General features: G+C 44.5%; 1 protein-coding gene across 1 annotated transcript in view; it reads right to left on the bottom strand.

Annotated features, from left to right (window-relative positions):
* FOXN3 (forkhead box N3) overlaps nt 1–22,472 on the bottom strand; it is a 35,002-nt gene extending 12,530 nt beyond the window's left edge. Inside the window, exons 1-3 of the mRNA XM_032947640.2 lie at nt 22,275–22,472; nt 12,284–12,994; nt 6,717–6,853 (exon numbers count right to left, since the gene is read on the bottom strand). Of these exons, the coding sequence (XP_032803531.1) occupies nt 6,717–6,853; nt 12,284–12,979 (833 nt within the window). The 5' untranslated portion in view covers nt 12,980–12,994; nt 22,275–22,472. The remainder of the gene's footprint in view (nt 1–6,716; nt 6,854–12,283; nt 12,995–22,274) is intronic.
* Between the last annotated feature and the right edge of the window lie 362 nt (nt 22,473–22,834).

Here is a 22,834-nt window from a genome sequence, read left to right as displayed (position 1 = left end):
AACTCACAATATTTACGTGCGACTCTCTGCAGTGAGATTCAGAATGTGTGTTTGCCATGGTAACAGCGAAGATCCTGCTACTGCAGCTCAATCTGTGTTAACAGCAGTTGCATAACGCGATGTACATAACAGCCATGCCTCTTGCAATGCCAAAATGCCCCAGCCCGTGGGTGAAGTCTTAGCTTGCGAGAAATGCGGGAATCTCACACACACACACACTCAAAACACAAACCAATTACAAATGTGAATGGCCTCTTTTCACTGCCCAATATCAACAGCATTAGCACCCACTTGGCCGCATATGTTTGTTTTGTACAAACGCGTGGTCTGGATCACATTACACTGATGGAATGCTGACACTTTGGTCACATGGCCTTCCTACTGTAACCCCTGGCAACATTAAGCACTGTACCCACAAAGAGCTACTGTGTCAAAACGTGGCCTTGGAAAATTTAGCTAATTCAGCATTTGTCGGTGAACGCAATGGTGTTATGATCTTCGTTTGAAAGGCAAGTCCCGATGTACATGCTGGGAATAAAACACAGCTTTCTACTCACTAGCTTTATTTGACCATGTAAGTCCCACTGAGCTATAGAGCTCTTTTCAGAAGCGACCTGGCCACAATTGATAGCCCAGTGAAGCGGCTTATGTGTAAATTTATAGCAGCCAAATACTCTATAAATCCACGCAACCATGGAGAGAAAGACATGCAAACTCCAAATATATAACAGGCGTCAGAGCTGGGATCGAACCCATGTCCTCCTGTATGGCGGGCGAATTAGTTAACATCTCGCCACCGCAACGCTACATTTCCCATATCGCCATCGTAGGGGGCATTCAATCAGATCAGTGAACAACACAGCTTTTATGTGATATATACTGTACTGTAGTTTACAGTCGTGGCCAATCTTGTTTATGTGGTGTTTAAATCCACAGAACTTTACATAATGAAACATTTGTTCCAAGTTACATATTACATCAGTAATGTAAAGCAAGTAACACAATGGAATTGAGGCACTGTAATAAGTATAATTTCAAAAGCTCTGAATTATTGGGCATTACAATGTAGAGACGAAAGCTCAATAGCACTATCTCGAAAGGACTGAGTGACCATGTGTGTGATGATTCTGGGTCAAGGGTCAGGGGGTTGATGGACGGCTGGGTTCAGGCATCGAGTCAACTAATTTCAGACAAAGCCTGCTGCTGCTGCCTTCTGTTCCAGAGCACATCCTGCCTTGCACACAAAGCCAGCTGCACCCCAATGACATGACGACAACGGAAACCTAGAGGGGCACGTGATTTAACTCATAAAAGGGACTTCCCACAGTTAGCATGATTTTAACTGGTACCTGCCAGGGAAAGATAGGCGTTTCACGAATGCCACAGGGTTCTGTCGAACTCACGTTGGACAGATATACAATCTATAACCTAGCTGTGTCTGCAATATAAGACTATTGTTCTTTGGGTTTTGTCTTCATTTCAAGTTTTAATTCAGGTGGTGCCGTGGTTTGAGAACTTTATTCAAAATCGGAATCTTGTGAATACAAATTTTGGTCTGGAGTTAACTCATCCCATTTATACACCCGGCACCACTTTGAGGTAAGTTCATAGTGGTCATCCATTTAAGAAAATTGTACCTGCAATGGGGATTATCACCACTCCCTCCATTACACAATTGAGCTGAGAGACACTGCCTTTTAAACTTTGTAACGATTTAGTTGGTATTTAGGTCACAAGACCGTGTTGTGTTGATGTATTCCATTATCTAATTAATAGTGAAATGATACTAATACGCAGAATAGGATTCAGCAGGTATTAATTAGTTATTAAGCTTGATTGCCGAGAAAAGCATCACCTAGTCTCAAGATTTATTTTCAGGAGGGTCCTGCCAAGTTTACCCAGGACGGGAGCAATGCTTTATTTTGAGGTAATTTGATTTCTATGTTTCCCAATTAGGTAACTTGCTATTAATGTAGCAAATTTGGACACACAGACACCGGCACACAATTGCCTACTCTTCTTTGAATGGCGTCGGATGAATACATCCGAAGTAATTAACCTGGGTGGCCTGCCGGATTAAAACTGCAAACCTCTGCAACAAGCAGTGAACGCGCTACCGCCAGGGCATAAAGGGTTATCCCAGTTATTAGGATATTAGTGGGCAGTGTCATTGGGAAAACCTTTAGCGGCACATTCATCGCGTAAGGGTTAAACGTTGACAGTAGGAGAAAATCAGTGTTTCTACAACGGGTGGGAAGAATGTGTGCTTGCGTAGTAGATGAGACACAAAGGGCACGGTAGCAGAATGCGTAGCCAAGCAGAGTACACTTGCGTGCTCAATGACATTGCGGTAATTCCAATACATGGGAAGGCAAGCAGTATTGGGAGTTGCGTCAGAGGACGCACAGCGATCGCCTTGTGAGAAATTGCCAGGAGAGGTGCGACATGCCATCGCGCGCGGGTCGTGCAGCGTGAAAGGCCACACAGACAACTTTATATACAGAGGTTAAAAGTCCGCGCTCAGCACATTTAAACATCCAAAATAAACCAAACACAGAGTTAATGTAACGAAGGTAAACACATAATATGAGTGCTGCCCCCCCCCCACTCACAGGCCCCACAATCACCACCATCAGTTAAGTGCCCCATCCCCAAAGGCAATCGCCAGAATGACCCTTTTAGAAATCCTTAGCAGTCCCGCTTACAAATTAAATAGAATATCTCCAGTGTGCTGTGTTATGAGGAATGTGTTCATTCACAATGGACATCCAGCACTCAAATATTAACATCGAAATTGAAACACTACAGTTCACCATATTTTAAGTCTCAAACACCATTCTCCTAATTCACGAAGGTTATAGCGAATGCATGTGAAAAGTAGCATACACATGTGCCTATAGAAGACCGTTTTCAATCAGTGTGTACTACCTGCTATGATATATGGTTCACAGGCATGATCAGTAACTAGAAATATTGAGAATTGAAGAGCGTGTAAAGAAGCACTAAGCGATGCATGCTGGGAATTACATTAAAAAAAAGGGAGAGGAACATGGACTAGTGAGCACACACAGGTTAATGACATCATCCAAATTATTAAGAAATCTAAGTGTGCTTGCACAGGACACATTGCTAGAAGGAATGGTGGACAATGGTCAACAATAATGCAGTGGCAGCCAAGGCTTGGAACGTGGGGAGATGGAGCAATGAAACCAATTAATGTGCAGGTACTGGAAGGATTATTTGCAATGCAGGAATGTGAGAGGTGGTGGCGGTTTTGGTGAGGAGGCGTCCATATTGCAGTTGATGAATGATGATTATATGAGCCTATGTAAATTAAAATACCTCAATGACAGCCAAGCATTGTGGTCTCTATCTAAATGGCCATAAAAAAGCATGGCGTCAAAACAGATCTATACACAACGGCGTGTCAGCAGTACAATTAGACATTGCATTAGCCGACTGGTCCTTCCATGCCCTGGATAACAGCCCATACTACAATATTTCACCATCGTGGCGTCTGCTCATGGCACACTGTACACAAGCAGCTGTTTGACAAAAAAAAGTGATCTACGGGTGAAAGGCAGTATAGATGTGTAAATTATTAGTATGTACACTACACAAGGTGCACTGGGTTGTGCTCCCACTCATTGGTACAATATTTATAGTTGCATATACCTGCTCGTGCATGCTTTACCAAGCTCTAGCACAGCAACACAATTCTCATGTCAACACCAACTAACACGGACAAAAGTTCCCCCGTACAGACTGTTGGGGTAAGTGCTCCTAGCGAGCACATATGAAAGCTGACATCGCAGACGAAAGGGATGGGTTACCAACAACACATCCGGCCGTCTTTGTCTCCCCAGTGCTGGTGTTTCCATACCACACGCAATACTCATTTAAGGCTGAGTGGACCTAGGGGAGGCCCAGGACCGGGTCTAGTTCAAATATTGGCCACTGTTATTGTGAATTTAACTCGGATCACAGTGCGCTAACGACTACACTACCGCCCCCAACACCCACCAACAAGCGCATACTGACACAAAGAGCACACAAACCTCTGACTGGCAATATCACACACGACTGTTATGTATAGCCTCTCCATTGAACAGAGATATACTACCCTCAATCACTACCACCCACCCTTCTATGCTCATGTCGTTTCTTGGGAAACATGTAGCCACATAACCCTATGACGACTGGGGTTGCCATGCCAATGCACGCTGTCACATGGCAACCAGCGGTATCGCTAAAGCAAAAAGCTGCTTTCCATTACCTATGTTCAGGAGTGTGTGCATGTTTGTACGTGCTCACGTCCGCATATAAACTGTGTACCCAGATGTGTTTACAGGCAATGTTCATGTGATAATGCCATATTTTACACAGGTATGAGCATGTCTGCATCACGTGTGTTGATCTATGCATGTATACACTTGCGTGTACATTTCATTATGTGCGCACGTGTGTGGGTTGCGTTTACGCGTGTGCACACGCATGTACGTGTGTGTGAGTGCGTGAGTGTGCATGTGGGGAGCGGTGCTGTAGTGGTTAGCGCTCTGTGCTATGAACCCGGCAACCCGAGTTCGATTCCCACTCACGGCCAACACCAAGTGACGATTATTTGAACCAGTCATGCGCCTCCCCTAGGTTGACTCGGCCTCAAAAGTGACCTGGTGTGGTGTGTGAATATCGCCACTAGGAAGACAAAGGCGGTCGGGCGTGGTGCTAGCCACCCACCCCCTCGTGTACCGTTCCGGTCTTCATAGGTGCTCACTAAGAGCACTTGCCCCAAAAGTCTGTTGAGGCTATATGGGGGATCTTTTGTCTTTTGGAGCATGCATGTGTAGAGAGCGGTAGTGTAGCGGTGAGCGTGCTGTGCTACAAACCCAGCCACCCAAGTTCAATTCCCGCCCACGGCCAACACCAGTGGCGATTATCTGAACTGGTCCTGGGTCTCCTCCCCTAGGTCGACTCAGCCTCAAATGAGGACCTGGTGGAGTGTGTAAACATCGCCACTGGGGAGACAAAGGTGGTCGGGCGTGGTGCTGGCCACCCAAACCCTCGTGTGCCATTGCCGGCCTTCGCATCTGCTCGCTAACAGCACTTGCCCCAAAAATCGGCTAAGGCTATACAGAGGATCTTTGTGCATGTGTGTGCGCAGTGGGGTGGAGGGGTATACGGGCATGCGCACTTGGGCTCAGTGTGCATGGTCGGTGTGCGTGTGTGCATGCCTGCGTGGTGGCGTGCACGGGAGATGTGTGTGCATGCTTGTGTCAGTGCGTGCATGTAGGGGGGGGGGGTGCGGGTTGTGCGATAGTCCGTGAGATGCGATACGACGGCGCGGCCAGGCAAACACAGCCAGCAGTTTCCTCTCCAGCCCTCCCCAATCCGCACTTGCCCAGACGAATACATTTTTTATTGTCGTGGCAGCCATTTGAATTTTCTGAAGCAAAGCGGCCATCTGTGGTAATCTTTTATACAATTTATATTATGATTAAAAAGACAAGGTATTTTTAGGATGAAGTTGATGACGACACTGATAATGCCTGGGCAAGTACGTTCATAGTTAATACTTGCAGGTGTCGCCATTTATCGTCCCGTCAAAAGTATTTCTCGCTTCGCAATAACGCCACTTCAGCGCGAGCCTGTGTAATGCACTTGTGCAGGGGGCGATGGAGAAATGAAGCTTGCTGAGCTGTGTAATGCACCACTCATATAACTGCCTTTCCGGACACGTTATATGGTTTGCCACTGGCCTCCTTGAGTAACACCGAGCCAAGGTGAAAGTTATGTTCAACATACTGCCTCATTGACAACCAATAACGAAAACTACTGTGTGAACAACCACAGCATAGTACCTCTGGAAATGTCTCCTTTCCAGGATTTTGAAAAAAAACATTAAAAAACATTACATAGCTTTCAATAAACAATATATTGCAAACATTTACTGTAATTTACTACGAGCACATTAATTATTTTATAAAATGTTGACTTAATAATAATTTGCAAACATAATAGAATTACTTAGTCTAGATTTTACATACATTCAACAAATGTATGTTATTTTGTAGAACTGGTTAGTGCTATTAGACAATACAGACAGAAAAATTATACAAGGCTTGCTCATATAATATGGCATAGACAGCCTTGAAGTCTATTTATTAGAGCACGTGCTATTCGTTTCATACAAGAAATATCAGCAACATGCACATAAGTACGTGTCCAGATGTAAGAGGGACATGCCTTCCCCTTTCTACTCAAGAGCCTCTAGGTACCTAGCTCAGTTGTAGAAACTAGCAACATAAGTTAAATGTTGTATTACTCATGTAATGAAAGGCAATTATATGATTATAGACGACAGTGCTTACAAAGGAGTTTCTACAACATGCCTCATTGCTACACCTTCTCTAATCCATGTATCCCAGCCTTGTCAGTGCCCAACCATCATCCCAGAATGTCAGATACAAAACATAACACGTAATAAAGTGGCAGGACACTTTTATATAACAAGTAAATAAAGCACAGAAATATTCATGTCATTTGTTAACCACTCACCATGTTCTCTCATAAGCATCACGTATATGGCCAATAAGATATGGGTCGCTCCCGCATTCCCCGTTTGTCGATCTCAACATGCCCTGAAAATCACGCATGTCATCTCACCTGCATTCCACCATGGGCCTCGGGTAAGTGTACCTCTCTGCAAATGTCCTCACCTCTGTGCAGAGTCAGGAGATGCTGGAGGGGTGTTGAGGATGTGTGAGTATGGATGATAGGGTGCCTTCTTCAGCGTCTGAATGAGGTTGGGTCGGTAGTCTGGATCCACACACCACAGTGAGCCCTTCCCAAGACTCTGCAGGATGCATCACAGCAAGAACATTAAATACAAGATACAAGACAACTCCACCCTGCTGCATTCATCGCTAACATTGACCATCCATATTTCACTGAACACAAGTATTATCCAGTTAATCCGTTATGTATAATCTTCGCACTTACACTGTGGGATAACTGTTCTAAATGAATTTAAGATTTTAAATGTCCACCCTGCTAGATACCATTGGTGTTATCCTTACTATCCAACAACAGCCGGTAAGGAATTGTATAGCTCTTCTTAGTTCAATAAATGTAATTGATAAGAAGGCCAATGTGGAATATCGTTTTTGCTTCCTTTTGGCTTCAGTCGTTTTTTATTATTGTGTCTTGCATAACCTTAAACATATATATTTTTTTAATGAAAATTATTTGCAAACATTTCATAACATTATGTTACTTAGGAGAATGTATTATCTTAAGCGTCAAAAAAAAATCAAAATTGCCAAATGGATTTGCAATACAGATCCATGAGAGTGACACTAAAGCAGAGGTCGATGTCAAGTTTAGGATTAGGCCCAATAAACCTCTGAATGCACAGAAGGCGAACACATTCACCCTGTAACAATAAAGATGGAGTTTCATGCTCAAAGACCAGGCTCTCCAAGACAGTGTCACACCTGTACCCTCACTGGGCTGACTATTGACCTGTGTGGTCAAGGAACGTATGCACTGTGCAGCTTTGGCCAATGGCGGGCCCGTGAAATTGTGCCTCGTCCATCTGCGTCGCTGGCCTGGCAGATGGGCCATGCAGAACCAGGAGGCACTAGCAAACCAGCCCCATCCCATGGGAGACATCCAGTGTGTGTCTCCAGTGGGCTGCACATGCTGGGCATTTCTGAGGTCTGTCTATGGCATCAAAACGCAATATTCAATGTCAGCCAACATTATGGATGGTATCTGATGAAATCATTTACTCAAGGTTGCTGCTTTTAATTACACTCCATTAATATCAGCACCACTTTCACCGATTTCGGAATTACAAGATAAAATCAAAACGATTAAAAATCTATCCTAGCTTTTTAGACAAACTCCCAGGAAATATCTGTTCACGTTTACATTTGGCATATAGAAGGCCACCATAGAAATACCTCCATTTTAAAGGTATTATAGAACTTGTACAACATAACTAGAAAAAAATATGTCCTTACATTTTCTATACTGTATACAGGACATTTAAACTGCATCATATACCTGAAAATATATTTACATGTATAATGAACTGCTTTTTTTTTAGCAGAAATCTGTATATACCTGATATAAAGTTTTTTTAAGTGATGTAATTTTTGGTTATTATGTTCACCATGCCAATTCATAGTTATCACAAATGACTGCTGTAAGAAAGAGCAAAGCCTAACATTAGGTCGGTGTGGCTGTCGGTTTCCTGTTCTCAATACATATTAACCATCACTCGCAATGCAAGGACCAAGACCAACTTGTATGCTAAATAAGTATATAGGGATGAATGCTCCATTATTGTTCCACCTTATTAACAAGATAACAGGTCCCTGCAGGGTGGGCTGGTAGGAACATTGGAATTTTGCGCAATTTTATTACACCCAACAGCACGAGATTTCTATTGCAGGCTGGTACACTCAGTTTACAACTTCGTTCCTACCAGTATAAGTGTGTGTATAACCCTGCACCAGTTAAGTACGTGTAAGTTTAACATACACCACATTTACAATGTACCACAACTCACAACATGCAAGATTCATAAATAAACTATGGAACAAAAGCATTTCAAGAGGATGTTATCGATAATGAAAACAGTCAATAAAAATATACCAAATTACGATGATAATTGGTAGTGACAACAAAAAAGATTAATAAGCAAACGCTACAAATTATATAGATTTTGAACATGAGAGTAAAACAGTTAACTGTTAATAAATACATAATTGTAGAGTAATGTACAAAATCATAGGTAGAATATAATGCATAATTCACACGTGAATGGAAAGGTTTTTTTTTTCCTGAAGGCAAACAAAGCGGTGGTTGCCCCGAGATTAATTTGAAAATCTGATTCCATCCAGCTCATACACTGCTGCTATGATGTACCTATAATAAATGTAAGTGCCACTGAAGGAGCAAACGATGATCATTTAAGAACATGAATGAATGTGCCCCGTTTGACACTGTTCCACAACTGCAGGTTAAGGTTACCATGGTGAGCACTCACAACTCCAAGTTTGGGATAGTTTTGTTTTGGTAACTCGTGAAAAAGTTGGTGCATGTTTCATGAATGTACGCTGTCCATGGGATCTCGGTGCTTGACGAAATGCTGCCTCATGTGGCAACTAGAAATTCTACATTATTGCTTGACAGTCAACATAATTGTAACAGCAGATATGCATTGTTCATGAACTCAGAGGTTCGAGTCATTGTACAGCCCTTTTCGTCAATCCACTGCTGGATGAAGGCTTGCCCACACCATGCTGTTTGTGGGAGTTATTTGACCATATTTCACCACGCTGGTCAGTGCGGGTTGATGAAGGTGAGGAGCAGACATTGTACTGTGTAGTAATTTAACCATGTGCTGTGTGACAACCATCGTCAAAGCTTCTGTGACAATAAAGAGTGTGGTTTAGCCAAAACGCTTAACAACGTAGAGATGATATAATACCAACAACAGATCATTAAAAAAGTACTTTTAAAAAAAGTACTTACATGGCTCATCAGGCAGAGATCAAACAAATTAGTGTAAAGGGTTCCAACTAATACTGACAGTTCACATTACATCTTCACAGCACAGAGAGAATGTAGTATCACTCCACCTGGAATCCACATGACCACGCACATGCAAATAGGACACACACACCACACCAGAGGGTGCTTATAACAGTGTGCCAAATTAAACAACATTCTGCATATTAAGAAGCATACCGTGCAGCCTCAAACCCCCCCAAGCACACGATGACAATCGCCATCGGCTGCCGGTTGTCATACCACATGCATTATTTGCTGAGATTCCACGCATCTAGGCTACGGCCAGCTATCGCCCATGAATGTTACAAAGACTGTCAGTTAACTGGGCTTAGCGATGGTCTGAGCGCGACACTGCATTCCGCAAATGATAAAGCTGCTTTCTAGCTAGGCGAAAATGCACACGTTAAATGTATGTGTGTTGAACTTCTTTCGTACGTAGCCAACCCTTCTCATCGGAGGTGCGGGGGAAGGACAACAAACTAAATACAAAAAGCAGTTATATAAATAAACACTACTACTAAAGCAGAGTATTTATGAATCTTTACAAAGGCAAGAGGACAGGCCTATCGCTAAAATGTTTTGTGCCATTTTGGAAGGAAGCTGAAAAAATAACAGCTGCTAAAAACTACGATGAAGTCAGATATTGCTAGTTAATGCCACTGGAAGTCCTTGTCATACACTTGAATCCATTTTCCACAACCCTTATTACAAAGCACAATATTTCCCTGCAAATGGGCCCACGTGGATAAATTGAGCTATCACCGCATAAAAAATGCTGGTACCAGTAAATGTCAAATTGCGAATAAATATGCAGACATTCCAAGCCGCCATGTTTGGAATGTGCAGCTTTTAAAAATGGAAACAATCTACACCACACATCTTATGTATTCTAATCCACACGTATTTATGAATAGCGTGTGTAAGCAGTCACCATAAAACAGCTAAATCATAGGTAGAAAGAGGCCTGAATGGCAATGGAAAATAATCAGATGTTGCAAATAAACTGTGCAGAGTCTGTGAACTGTTTTTTGCCTAAGTGTAGCTATTTTGTGGGAATATTAAGCACTCATGCACACCTTTAGATGACAAAAGCAACTCTCAGGTACAACCTGAATTGAACAGTCTCATTCTGAGTGATCACAGGCCCTATTGGCTACGTAACCGAGTCTATTTGGTGTTGTGACAACCCAAGGCAATGGCGCACAACAGACATTTCAACACTAAAACCACAACTCTGTGGCAGGACGTACAGCCACTGGGCATCCTGCCAAGGCACAAAATGACAGCAGAGATTAAACTGTTTAGCAGGGCCGAGGTCTGCAGATCAACAACGTTGGGACATAATGTCCACATCATCAATCTCTTACAAGTCTAATAACTGTTCACATTATTTTTAAATAAGTTAGGCGCAGGTAATTTGTTCATAACGAGTAGAAGGCAGTTTCAAGGTGCAGGATGTATGCATGCATGCATGTTGAACTTCTTTCGCACCATACGTGGCCAAACGTGCAAATCGGGGGGTGCGGGGGAAGGACAACAAGAACACAAAAAGTGGCTTCACGTGGCACCGTGCAGCCCAATTCAGAAATGCGCGCACACAGCTACTCGGCCAGCCCGACGTGGATGTGCACGTTGTCGTGCGAGTCAAGAGTCTCCCCCCCATTGCGTGCAGATGCAGCCACCCTCCTCCTTTCCGCGGTCCTGGTGCACGGGCGCTGGTCGCCACGGCAGGTTGCCATGAGAACACGAGAAAAGTACCCACCCACTCCCACCTCTGAGCACTCCCCATCACCCACCCCCTTTCAGCTTGCAGTTGTGTCTCTATCATCGTTCGGTGCACCAGCATGCGTGTACGTGTCACTCATTAGGTTTGTCTTTCATTAATGAATGAACTCTTACTAATGTTGACTTGAAGCTTTCGTGACTGCAGGTGATCCCTGTTCTTTGGGTCTTTTGGTAAAGTCACGTAGATAGGTTGAAAGAAAATTAAAAATAACAAAAAAAACTACGACGTTTCGATCACAACATAAGCGATTGATATTTTCTTTCAACCCATCTACGTGACTTTACCGAAAGACCCAAAGAATACTCTTACTAACGGTCGTGTCACGATACTTAGCGGTGTTTTAATAAAGTAATAATTTTACCTTCCGTAAATGTGCTCCGACGTACACAATCAGGTGAAAAATATTCATATCCAGCTTGCAAAATGAAAAGATGGTTCCATTGAAATAATAAAATGCGTCAACGCTGATAACAATATTGTAACGTGCAGCAGCTTTTCCTTCTCAGACGTTGATAAAGATGCAGTGGGTTTCCTCACATTGTATTAGAGATAAATAGCACAGCAAGGAGAACCTGGCCTCATACTATACTTGGTAAACTCTAATGATGACAAATGTATCGCAACCTCTTAAATGACCTACAACTCCAAGAATGTCATCTTTACTGCGATTGATATGTTCCATCATGACAGCACTGCAGCAATTCCATTCTATGCCCATGCTGAAGAATTTACAGTAGGAATATTACAAGTAGTTAATCCGTTCAATGCTCCCAGACAAATCACATCCTGCATCTCATTCTATAACTTACCTTAAGTCTACTTTGAAATAATGATTTTGAGTAATATGTATATACACGCGAGACTCTTCACGAGAGATTAAGCATGTGTAGGCAAATTTTAAGGCACAGCTCTTACCTGATGACGGTCCTTGTCCACTTTCTTGAAGCATTTATTCAGAGACAGATTGTGCCGCACAGAGTTCTTCCAACCAGAGGGCGCCCCAACAAAGTAAGGGAAGTGGTCCAGGATCCAGTCATAGATGCCCTTGACAGGTAGTCGTTTGTAGGGCGATGCTTCAATTGAAAGGAAAATGAGGCAGCTGAAGGAGTAGGGTGGTTTTGCATTTGGGTTATGTCCTGCAGCAGTGGTAGTCGAGCGGTGAGAAGAGGGCGTACCCGGGAGGCCGGCGTGTGCATCTCCCTCCCTTGGCGGCAGGTCATCAGAGGGGGCAGGAGAGGGCAGGGAGTCTGGAGGCGGTGGTGGCACAGGGGGGGGACTCACAGCACGCAGGCCCGCCTGACCACCCAGCTTCAAACTGCCCAGAACATCCCTGCCTCCGTGCAGCCAGTCCAGGTTTGTGAGCTCCTCATCATCGCGCGGCTCGCCTGGGCCAGCCGCCGGCTCCCGCTTTGGGGACAGTGCTGGAAAGTGGCCCAGGCCCAGGTGAGTGAGGTCCAGTGCCAGGCCTAACAGGCCTGGGGAGTGATCCTTCACCTCATCCTCAAAACCCACAATCAGATCATTGTGCTCGCCAGTCTCCGGCTCTTTTGACGACCCTTGCATGAAACTGGATCGCTCGGTCTTCACTTCGGGCAGCACCACTGGACCCATTTAGATTTCGACCCCCTAAACATGAAAGCATGGAAACACAAATGCATAATTAACAGTTTTACTCAATACTAGGCGAGTTACTTCATAGTCATTGCCGAGTATAAATTGAATATTGGTCGCGAAAGCGTACGTGTTAAAACGAGTATAAATATTACTGAAAACACCGATTTAAAATAAAATATACGCAATCATATAGCCCAAATAAAACGGTACCATTATAAGCACAATACTATTCTTAAACATAAGCAGAGTATACAATACAAATGCATGAATACAAAAATAATGAAATACATTTTCAAACTACACATGGCTTCAGATGAAGTGTTTTTTTTTTTACAAATATATCTGGAGGCTCTAATGTCTAACCACGCAAAGATATATTGCCCACATATTATAAAACGTCAGCGTGCATAAAAGTACGCCAAAAAGAGGCAAACAAAGCAACCCCGGCGAACGAAATGCATTCCTGAAAGTGTCCTGTCATTTCTTAAGAAAAGGTGGTTTTTCGTTGTTTCCTACAGCATTAAACACGTAATATAATGTGCAGTGGCGTGGAGTTTTCGATTCCCGTGCCATGCAATCAGGAGTGTGGACAATGCATGAAGCCCGCACTCAGCAAGCGCTCCATCACCTCGGCCAGTAGCAACCAGCTAATTGCCAGGGTAACCATGACAACAACATTGCTCCATTCGTGCAGGAAGTGCTTATCTTCTCAGGCTCTCCTCTGGGAAATGTGTTAATATATTGCGAGCTTTCTTAAGGATGTTCTACCTCCACGTAGTACCCTTTAAACCATCTCGAGTTGCCCATACTGTTCCGAATCACCCACAAAAAGTATAATATTTTGCCATGCAGACTGGTTTCGCGCGCGTGCCGTTTACAAGTGCCTAAAAGCTGGGCATGGCACGCAATGGGGTGGCGTGGCCAGGTCCACATTCAAGCACTTTGGTTTCAAGTACTGATGTTTACACACCGCACCAGGTAAGTTGTAAAGTCCATAGACCAACCCACTATCTTTATGTCAGCACACAAAACCAAGGAGAACTTTAAAAAAAAGGCATCCATTGCTCACGCTTATTTTCTTGTTACAACAAAACGTGCCGCACTTCGTTCCCACCCGGACACGTCGTATCAATTTTGAACGGCGAAAAAAACAGCAACCATGGGGTAAACCATGGTGACAGACAAAAACGTGTGAGCCGACTACAACAACCCAATGTTATATACAATAACAACGAGTGGAACGACTGGACCTGGGCAAAGGAAAAGCAACATTTTCTTTTTCAAACAAAGATAAGCTGCGCGGAATCAAACTTGTCACGCCCTCTGTACAATGCTCTCAAACGACCACATGATTACGAGGGTAAAAGTTCAACGGTGAAACACCTAACAAACATCATAAACAATGGGCGCAGCATTGTGCCTCCTGAGTGCTCTGACATACACGACAAGGTGGGGAGATGTCACGTGCTCGCACTGGCAGCCAAAGATCCAGGGAAGGAAGGAAACCTCCCATCTTATGCACATCGCACAATGGAGTTTGGTGGGCCCACTCAAGCCGCCACTGGGAAACGCAGACGCAATTAGCCGTAGGTGACTATCCAGCGGGCTCATTTGACAACTTAGCATGGTCTCAGCCTCTCACCGTATCCGTACCAGCCAGCAAAGGAAGTTCTGTATCTGGAAAAGACGTAGTTGCTGTTTTACCAAACAAAGAGACCTGCAGTAACTGTGCACTTGGCATACTGTCACCTGTTCCACACCTTGTTTATGTAGGCGAATTTATTGTATTTGACCAAATTGTGCAGTGACTGCGTGCTCCATCCTCCCGGTGTATGATGCCAAAGGGTCTCACCTCTGTAGGACCACCAAGTGCGCCATTCACTCGCTAGAGGTATTTGGACAAGGGCATATTAAAAGTACACTTCAACTGTTTGACTTGCATTATACAAGTCTGAAAACCTCTGCATGTTTGAACAGACAGTTTGACTTACATTATACAAGTCTGAAAACCTGTGCGTGTTTATACAGACTATTCATGCAAATCAAGAGGCTCCCAGGCTAAGCACACGTAAGCTCTGGTGGCAGTGTTGGTTTCCAATAAATAATACTCTTTGATGACGATTGCTTGCGTTGGATCGAAACGTCGTGCTCTATTATTTTTTCTACACTACGTGACTTTACCGAAAGAACCAAAGAGTATGGATTCCTGCAGTCACGAAAGCTTAAAATCAATATTCCAAGAAATAACTTAATTATACAGCACAAGATAGTACTTCAACAAGCCGTGTTGCCAAACTAATTCACTTCTCAGTTGCCAATGATCTACCACAACACAACAGCAAAAAACCACTTCATTACCAATTAGAGCACATTATACGTCAAAATTAGGACGATGTTAAAAGGCAAGCTATTCCTAAAATGTCTACAGCACAGAGCTGCAAGGCAGAACAATGGACAGTGCTGAATATGGTGGGGGGGGGAGTACTCCCTGCACCCCGATGCTCATCCCCTCACATCCGCACCTCTTCCTCAAACCATGCTGTTGCTTCTCACACTTCCCGTTCCCACATTGCCATGATACAAAATGTGCTATTTTGTATAACACGTGAGGTCAAAGTTAATCCACCGGCTGGATCAAGGTCTTGCCAAACCATTGCCATTTCTCACGGTTTTGCAATGAATGTAACATTCCATCTAGCACTCTCAAAGCTGTTACACTATCATTAGTCTTGACTACTGGTCACCTTCTCTTCTAGTCACCGTCCTGCACCAGGCCATTAACTTGTACTCGCAGTCAAGATGCCTCGAACTTGCATAGAGGTTACCTAATAAATGTGTACTCTCCCAATGTCTCATTGGAATTCCAAGCATGGACATCTCTCGGCTTCTATGCATACTTTTGAGCTTTTGTTCCATCATCGTCTTCCATCATTGTCCATGTTTCTGATCCATGTCATAGCCGGTAATATACAAGGATTCAACTTACAGTATTCGTCTTTAGCCACATTGGTATAGTGCTTTTTAGCACTTTCCAACTAAGGTTGAAAGCATCAATTAATCTCTTCATTTGTCTGCCTGTGACATGGAGGAGCAATAACGCTCATAAACATGCTCCAATATCTTATCTAGGATTTTATAAAGCGCTTTTGTCCAAGCGCTTTACAAGAATTAAATGTAATTTTAGTACTAAGTTATCTTGTTATTATGGACTTGGCCTATACAAATACAGTCCAGCCAAATTGATCAGAGGGTTGCCCGAAACCTGGTGTTAAATAAAAGTGTGTAAAAAATAGCAGTCTTTTCAGCCAAGGCGATGATGTCACATGCCTCGCCTCCTCATGACACCACTACACTAAATCTTGTGACCACCTACATAATGCACCATCTTACATAATCTAAGTTGTACACCTCATCATGTTGGCAATCATTACAGTACCCATGCATATGCGTGATGTTTAGTTCTTGTTATTATTAAGAACAGTTAAAAAAAAAAAGCCCTGCCTCTTTCACTCACTAAAACATTGACGAAAAGGTTTAGGGAAAAAAAATCGTACTTTGAGGTGAGTACAATATATATACAATTTGGTCCATTACACCAGTTTCACAGATATATTGAGAAGGCTTAAACAAATGGTACTTGTAAAGCAGCATTATTTACTCAGAAGGCTCTTCCAGAAATACAGCTACACACGAAATTCACTTTAGATGGGCCTTGCAGATATCTCATCATATATCTCATTTTCTCCCAATCTACTTGTGTCTTCCCGTGTAATGTAATATTCCCTTCTCTGACAATTATGTTAGTTCCCTAGACAAATTGATAAAGGTATTGATTTAAAGTACACTTTACATTGATTTTGTAGATGGGTTTCATGTTTGTAAACCCTTTAAAAGCAGAGCGTGTTTAGGAGTTCTTTAACATTTCATGTCTTACATATAATCATAATAAAATGTACAAAAATTATGGTAGCTTTGTGTGTGTTAAAACTGTTTTCTTCACAGAAGGTATATTTATTCATTAGAGTCTTCACTGGAGGCCTACTCTGGGGGTGTAACCTAAAATGCTTGTGTTGGTCAATGTAGTTAAGCCACACTGCCAAATGTAACCATTACGTGGTGTCTCACACAGAAGTCAATTTAGACAATATGGTAAAGGCCCCCATTCGTGTACCCACAATGAACCAAGTGTGCGGTTTAGGCGAGCGGTGAGCACAGAGTCTCATTGTAAATCAGGTAATAAAGAAGCACTGACTTTATAAACGAAATAATAATCGTTAACAGCCCTTTGCTGGGTGAAAGCCTCCTCACACCATGTTGATCGAGGAGCTATTTGAAACACTTCAACCACGTTGGCTTGTGCTAGTTTGTGAAAGGGAGCTGCACAGGACTGGTTCAGATGTCACTCGCCACTAGCCATGGAAAGGAAATGAACTCAGGTGGCCGAGTTTTTAGTGTGGGGTGCTGACCATTTCAATAAGGAGGTTTTTCCCTCTTTAAACTTAACAGAAAGGAGAATGCTCACGAGGCAATTATTCTTTCTAATAGGAGCAGCTGCCCACTTGCATTTTCTGTGCGCCTCCTGGCTAAGTTTAAACTTACCAACAAACATCTCCATGGAGTAGTGGTAGTTAACAAGGGGCACTTCACACGGCAGGCTGATTGTTGGTCACGCTTCACCCTTTACAACTAATTACCGATCCAAACGTGGGAGGATAGTGTAAAGTCCCACTTGACGAGTGCACAGTCTGGAAACTAAGACTGAAACGATGAGTTTCAGCATCACTTTCCCGGACTTTCCCAAGGCCACTCTCTTAAATTGCCATACAGGCCAAGTCCTGAGTAAACTCATAATCTAATCCACTTAGGGTTAACTACGTTACACAAAGGAAAGGCTGTCATCCATTCATATAATTTCACCAGATGATACTTGTATTCAGATGTCTGCACGCACCACCACACACACAAAGTGATTCCATCAAATCATACCGAACAGCAAGTGAGAGTGCACGAGAATTGGTTTCAATGAAGCCAATTTTCTCACCTCAGTCATCCCAAACATACTATTTACCAAATACATATAAATACAATGCTACTTTTCTAGTAGTCAACAATGTATATCAATGTACTGATATGTACCTGTGGCAGAGTCGATGTGTTTTCAAATGTAATCATCAAACTGTGACGATGATCACCACACTGACCAATGTGATGAAGTTGATCAAACACCTCCCCATAACCAACAGAGCGTGAATATGTGGGTCAGAACTATATTGATGAAAGCACAACTCAACGGTACAGACCATTTTGTTTACTGAACACAACACTATAGGTATTAATATTGTGTATAGATAAGATACTGCAACACTTAGGACATAAACAAAACCAAGTAGGACAGAGAGCCTGTGCCCTTCACAGATGGGTATGACATTCCACTCATGTGAGCTTCCAGCATTCCTGGTCAGCACCGTGTGGGATGCTGCAGATCACTGCAGGCAGACCCAAGTTAAAAGGTTGATACCGTGTCCCCAACCATGTTAATGACTGAACAAAGAAGTGCAGTTAACTTTGTCACGGTCCGTCTTTCCTTTAATACTGATGACACTGCCACAATTAGGCTTAAATGCAAAGTAGTAATCTCTATAAGAGTATGACTACAAAGACATAAAAGGCTTCGCTATGCAACTCTGCAACTCCATTTGCGAAACGGATGGTCACCGAAGACTGCCAAACTTTTAAAATACACCAATACACAGATGTAAGAACTGTCAAGTGGGAACATCGTCCATTTCGGAGCAGTATTTCCACTTTATCCAACAGATGACATCCCCACCCCCATTGCCAGGCCACGCACCCTCTCCAACTCATCAGCAATTCTGAAGCAGTTGACAACCCATGGCCTCCTCTCCACACTGCATCATTTAAACACGTTTTCCAACACTCAGCAGCACAGTCCAAGTTATGTTATCAGAACTATATTTGGAACATTCCAACTGATGCAAAGCTACACCATTTAACATTCGTTTCAGAGCCTTGCCGAGTAAGAAACAGTTAGTGTATGTCCAGTTTATTTCTAGGTCTGAAACATGACGCTGGCTTCTAAAGACTGGTATGCCTGCAAAAGAGTGAACCTCATGGGTCTTGTTCTGGACAGGACACAGCCATGAATCATAAAAGTGTCTCCGTGTCAGCTGCAAACTCACCCATCAGCACATTGCCAACGTCAGACAGTTTTCCAATGATGGCCAGAAATAGAATGTTTACCGTATAGTTATGGTGATGCTGGTGAGTGGCACTCAAGCAAAGTGCTATCTAGACGTTGCAACCATGTTATCTAGATGCTAAATCTATTGGGTGTATGCTCTGCTTTCATTGTTGCATACAATCATGCCATACATCTGATAGTTGGTGCTCTCCATTTAAAACATCACAATAACAATTTGCCAAAGAGTGTCAAACTTTGGCAGGTAACTCCGATATCCGCTAAAAGTAATAGTCACTCCTAAAAAAAAAATCTAAATATTGCTTCACTGTTATTTTTTCAAGTTTGAACAACATTTCGTCATACGAAAAGTTCTTAAAAACCTTTACACGTGTACTGTGTGCAAAACCAATAAATTACATCCACTCTGCATGCAAGCATGGAGCCTATGCATTCTGAGTGTGGAGGAGAGAACCCAAAACACCTTCCCACAGTCATCTACGAAATTAACAAATAGTGCCACGAGGCTCCTGGGTTGCATGTACGTGCATACAAAATTGCTGGTTTGGACGACAGTGGCGAACAAGATTGCCAGCCCAGAATAATGGAACATTCATGCCGAGTGAAGCCGTGACATTTCATCCGTGTGCACACACAAGAGAGCATTGAGTTGGGCGCTCGGCTCAATGATTCCGTTATGCTCAATGGGCAATGCATGCAGAGCAACGAGAGCATAAATGACAATACAGCCACAGCGTACTTTGGCCCTGCATTGTCACGCAGTGTTGTTGCACAATGAGCACGGCTTAGCGCAGCAAATAAACGCTGAAAATGTACTCCACCAAATGAGTCGCGTTTGAAAAGTAATTTAAGTTTAACAAAAAATATGAACAACGCAAATTGCAAACTACTATACTACTACTGTATGAACACCAGTGGAAACCCATTTGAAGTAAAAAACAAACTATAAGCACAATGGCACACTAGTCATTATGGTACATCAAACATACTTAATGTGACAGCTCATATTTATTTTAGTGTTGTTTCCATAAGAGGAAAACAACACTTACTACATTGTCCAGGAAAGAAACACTATTAAAAATGTATAAAAACGGAGAAGGCTGCATGTTGGTTTTAATCTCTTAATTGTATGTATCTGTTAAAACAGCTCATTGGTGTCGAGAAGCTGTGTTGCCATTACCCAGGCATGCCAGTAGCCCTGCCCGTACAGGTCTGATGCTGACAGCTGATGCATGCGGCTCCTTCAATGCCTCAGGAAATATACACTGTGCCTGTCATGATAAACACGCCTGCGATACAGTACACACCACTAACACATGTACACACAATAGCGGGTCACTGGTAGATCAATTACACTGTACGCAGTCTACATGTGTGCAGTTACGTGAAACTTTAACAAAGATTAATATATATACGGACTTACAAGCTGGGATTTTTTTTTTCTTTTTAGAAATGCACTTTCATTTTCACGGTGGCATTAAGTTTGAACCAAAAACAGTGTCGTGGCTGTTGCTTAAACTGCGAGATTTACTTCACACGTACCCACACTGTGCTTTGTTTATTATACCATGTTGCGAACGTGCTTTTTACGGTGCCGTGGTTTACATCACACACCGTATTGTTTCACAAACACTTCTAACCGTTAATCATCACCGGGCCACCAATATACGCGGTTATAATGGTGCACTGCCATAACTTGGGTGATGGTTGTGGGGGGCGCGATGGTGCTTCTATGGCAGAGGGCACTGACTAATGAACATCACGTGGGGAATGTGAAGCCAAAACCAAACGGGCAGCCTCGGAGTTCATGGCCAGCGGCTGTGGCATCGCACGGGATGGCAACAGCAAAAGCATCACCGAAGCAAAACACTGCAACAACAACAACATAGCCCTTCCTGCCATTGCAGTCACTTCCTCCTGCTAGCCCCTCTCTCGCGGCCGAACATACTCACATTCACAAGCAAGAAAACGGCGAATAACGGCATCTTAAGCGGAACACATTTTCATTTGCTTTACTTTTCACATTTAATTTCAAATGCTGCAATACAGTTGGCAGAGAGAGAGAGAGCTGGGGTATCTTTGTCTTAAATAACACAATAAATACCAAAACAAAGGGGGCGATTCATGGTTTGTCGATGGTGCCAATTGACGTGTGGGTGTGCGGGGTAATTCGCCACAACCACCAGCTCCCAGAGGACACCGCTCCAGTCGCGGCGCCAACTGGATGGGGGGCGGCCTCTCCCCGCCTGGGTCTCGTGATCTCTTGCCCTCTATCCGCCGCCACGCTCCCTCCTCTCTCCGTGGGTTATGCAAACACGTTTCGCAGACCGCTTTGTCAACAGGGCGAGATTAAGTCCAGCGATAACAAGGGCTCGCTTTAAAGTCGCTTTGCCAACCCATCGGCAAAGTGTAACAGCAAACCTCCCACTGTCTATTCGACCTTGGGGCGAACCACTGTTCATGTTGGCGCATTTAGTATTTGGTGTTTTTTTTGTACTTGGCTAGTTTTACTGAGTTGTTCAAGTGTATTCGTGTTCTATTATGTCGCAATGTTTCAGTATGTTATGACAATCCGTGTGGTATGATGTATCGTGGCATTAAAGTCACATGTGATATCGTGTGCGCTCATCCGGCACCACGAGGTCCCGACGGCCTCAGGCCAAGCACCGTCCCGTCCGATCCCTGTCGGCCCGATTTCTCCCAACCTGAGACCCGATCTCTCTCATTACCTGAACCCCTTGCTGTCTGACTGCACTCGACATAACCCCTTCGCCGACCGAATCGGTGCTCCCCGATCCCTTCACGGCCTGCTCGCCACTGCAGCCACGTGTCGGCGTGGCCTCCGAGAACAGTGGCCGCCTGTTGACCACGGACAAGACCGCTTTGCTTGCTCACCAGACACGACCCCCCGCGCTCCACCTATACACACCACGGCCACGGGGCCCACGGGGACACCAAACGAACCGAGCGGCCGCCTCGGGTAGTGTGGCCCAGGCAAGCCTCGCTCTGCGTCTCGTCGGGTCGCGGCATAAACAGGGGAACCAGCGCGTACGCGACGACGTGACTACTCACACGGAGAGCCGGCGGGGGAGTGGCCGAGCGACAGGCAGTGCCGGCAAAGGAAAGCTCGGCCTCGGCCTCGTCGCCACCGCCGCCGCCGCCGCCTCACGTAAGATGGAGCCGCGGGACGCGCCCCGCGCCGCTTCCTCGTCCCGACCTGACGCCACGCGGGCCGCCCGTCTCCATGGCAGCGCGCTCGCCCCGCCCTCGCCCCCCTCGTCATACGCCGAGTCCGCGCGCTCGTCGCCAATGGCAACGGCCCCGCTGCCCCGCCCACGCCGCGCGCGCGTCACCGCGCCCCGCCCTCACGCCTGCCGCGGGTTTCCGTGGCAACGGATTCGTAAGCCCCGCCTTATCGCATCGGCACCGCGAGCGCGCGCGGGCGGGCGCGCATATCCGCTTCCCCCCCCCCGCCCAGGGTCTCTATGGCAACGACGAGGAAAAAAAAGCCTCCGCCCACCTGCCTCCGCCCGGCCCGTTCGTCGTCACGGCAACGGTTGTTGAGCCCCGCCCTCGCCTCAGGGCGCGGGGAGGGGGTCCCACGTGGCTGCGTCGCGTCCTCGTGCCCCGGC

This window comes from Petromyzon marinus, chromosome 6, assembly GCF_048934315.1.
Source record: "Petromyzon marinus isolate PM22_M1 ecotype Great Lakes invasive population chromosome 6, UKy_Petmar_22M1.pri1.0, whole genome shotgun sequence".
Lineage (NCBI taxonomy): Eukaryota > Metazoa > Chordata > Hyperoartia > Petromyzontiformes > Petromyzontidae > Petromyzon > Petromyzon marinus.
Note: the sequence above shows the minus strand (reverse complement) of the source record. Positions and strands in the feature narration are given on the sequence as shown.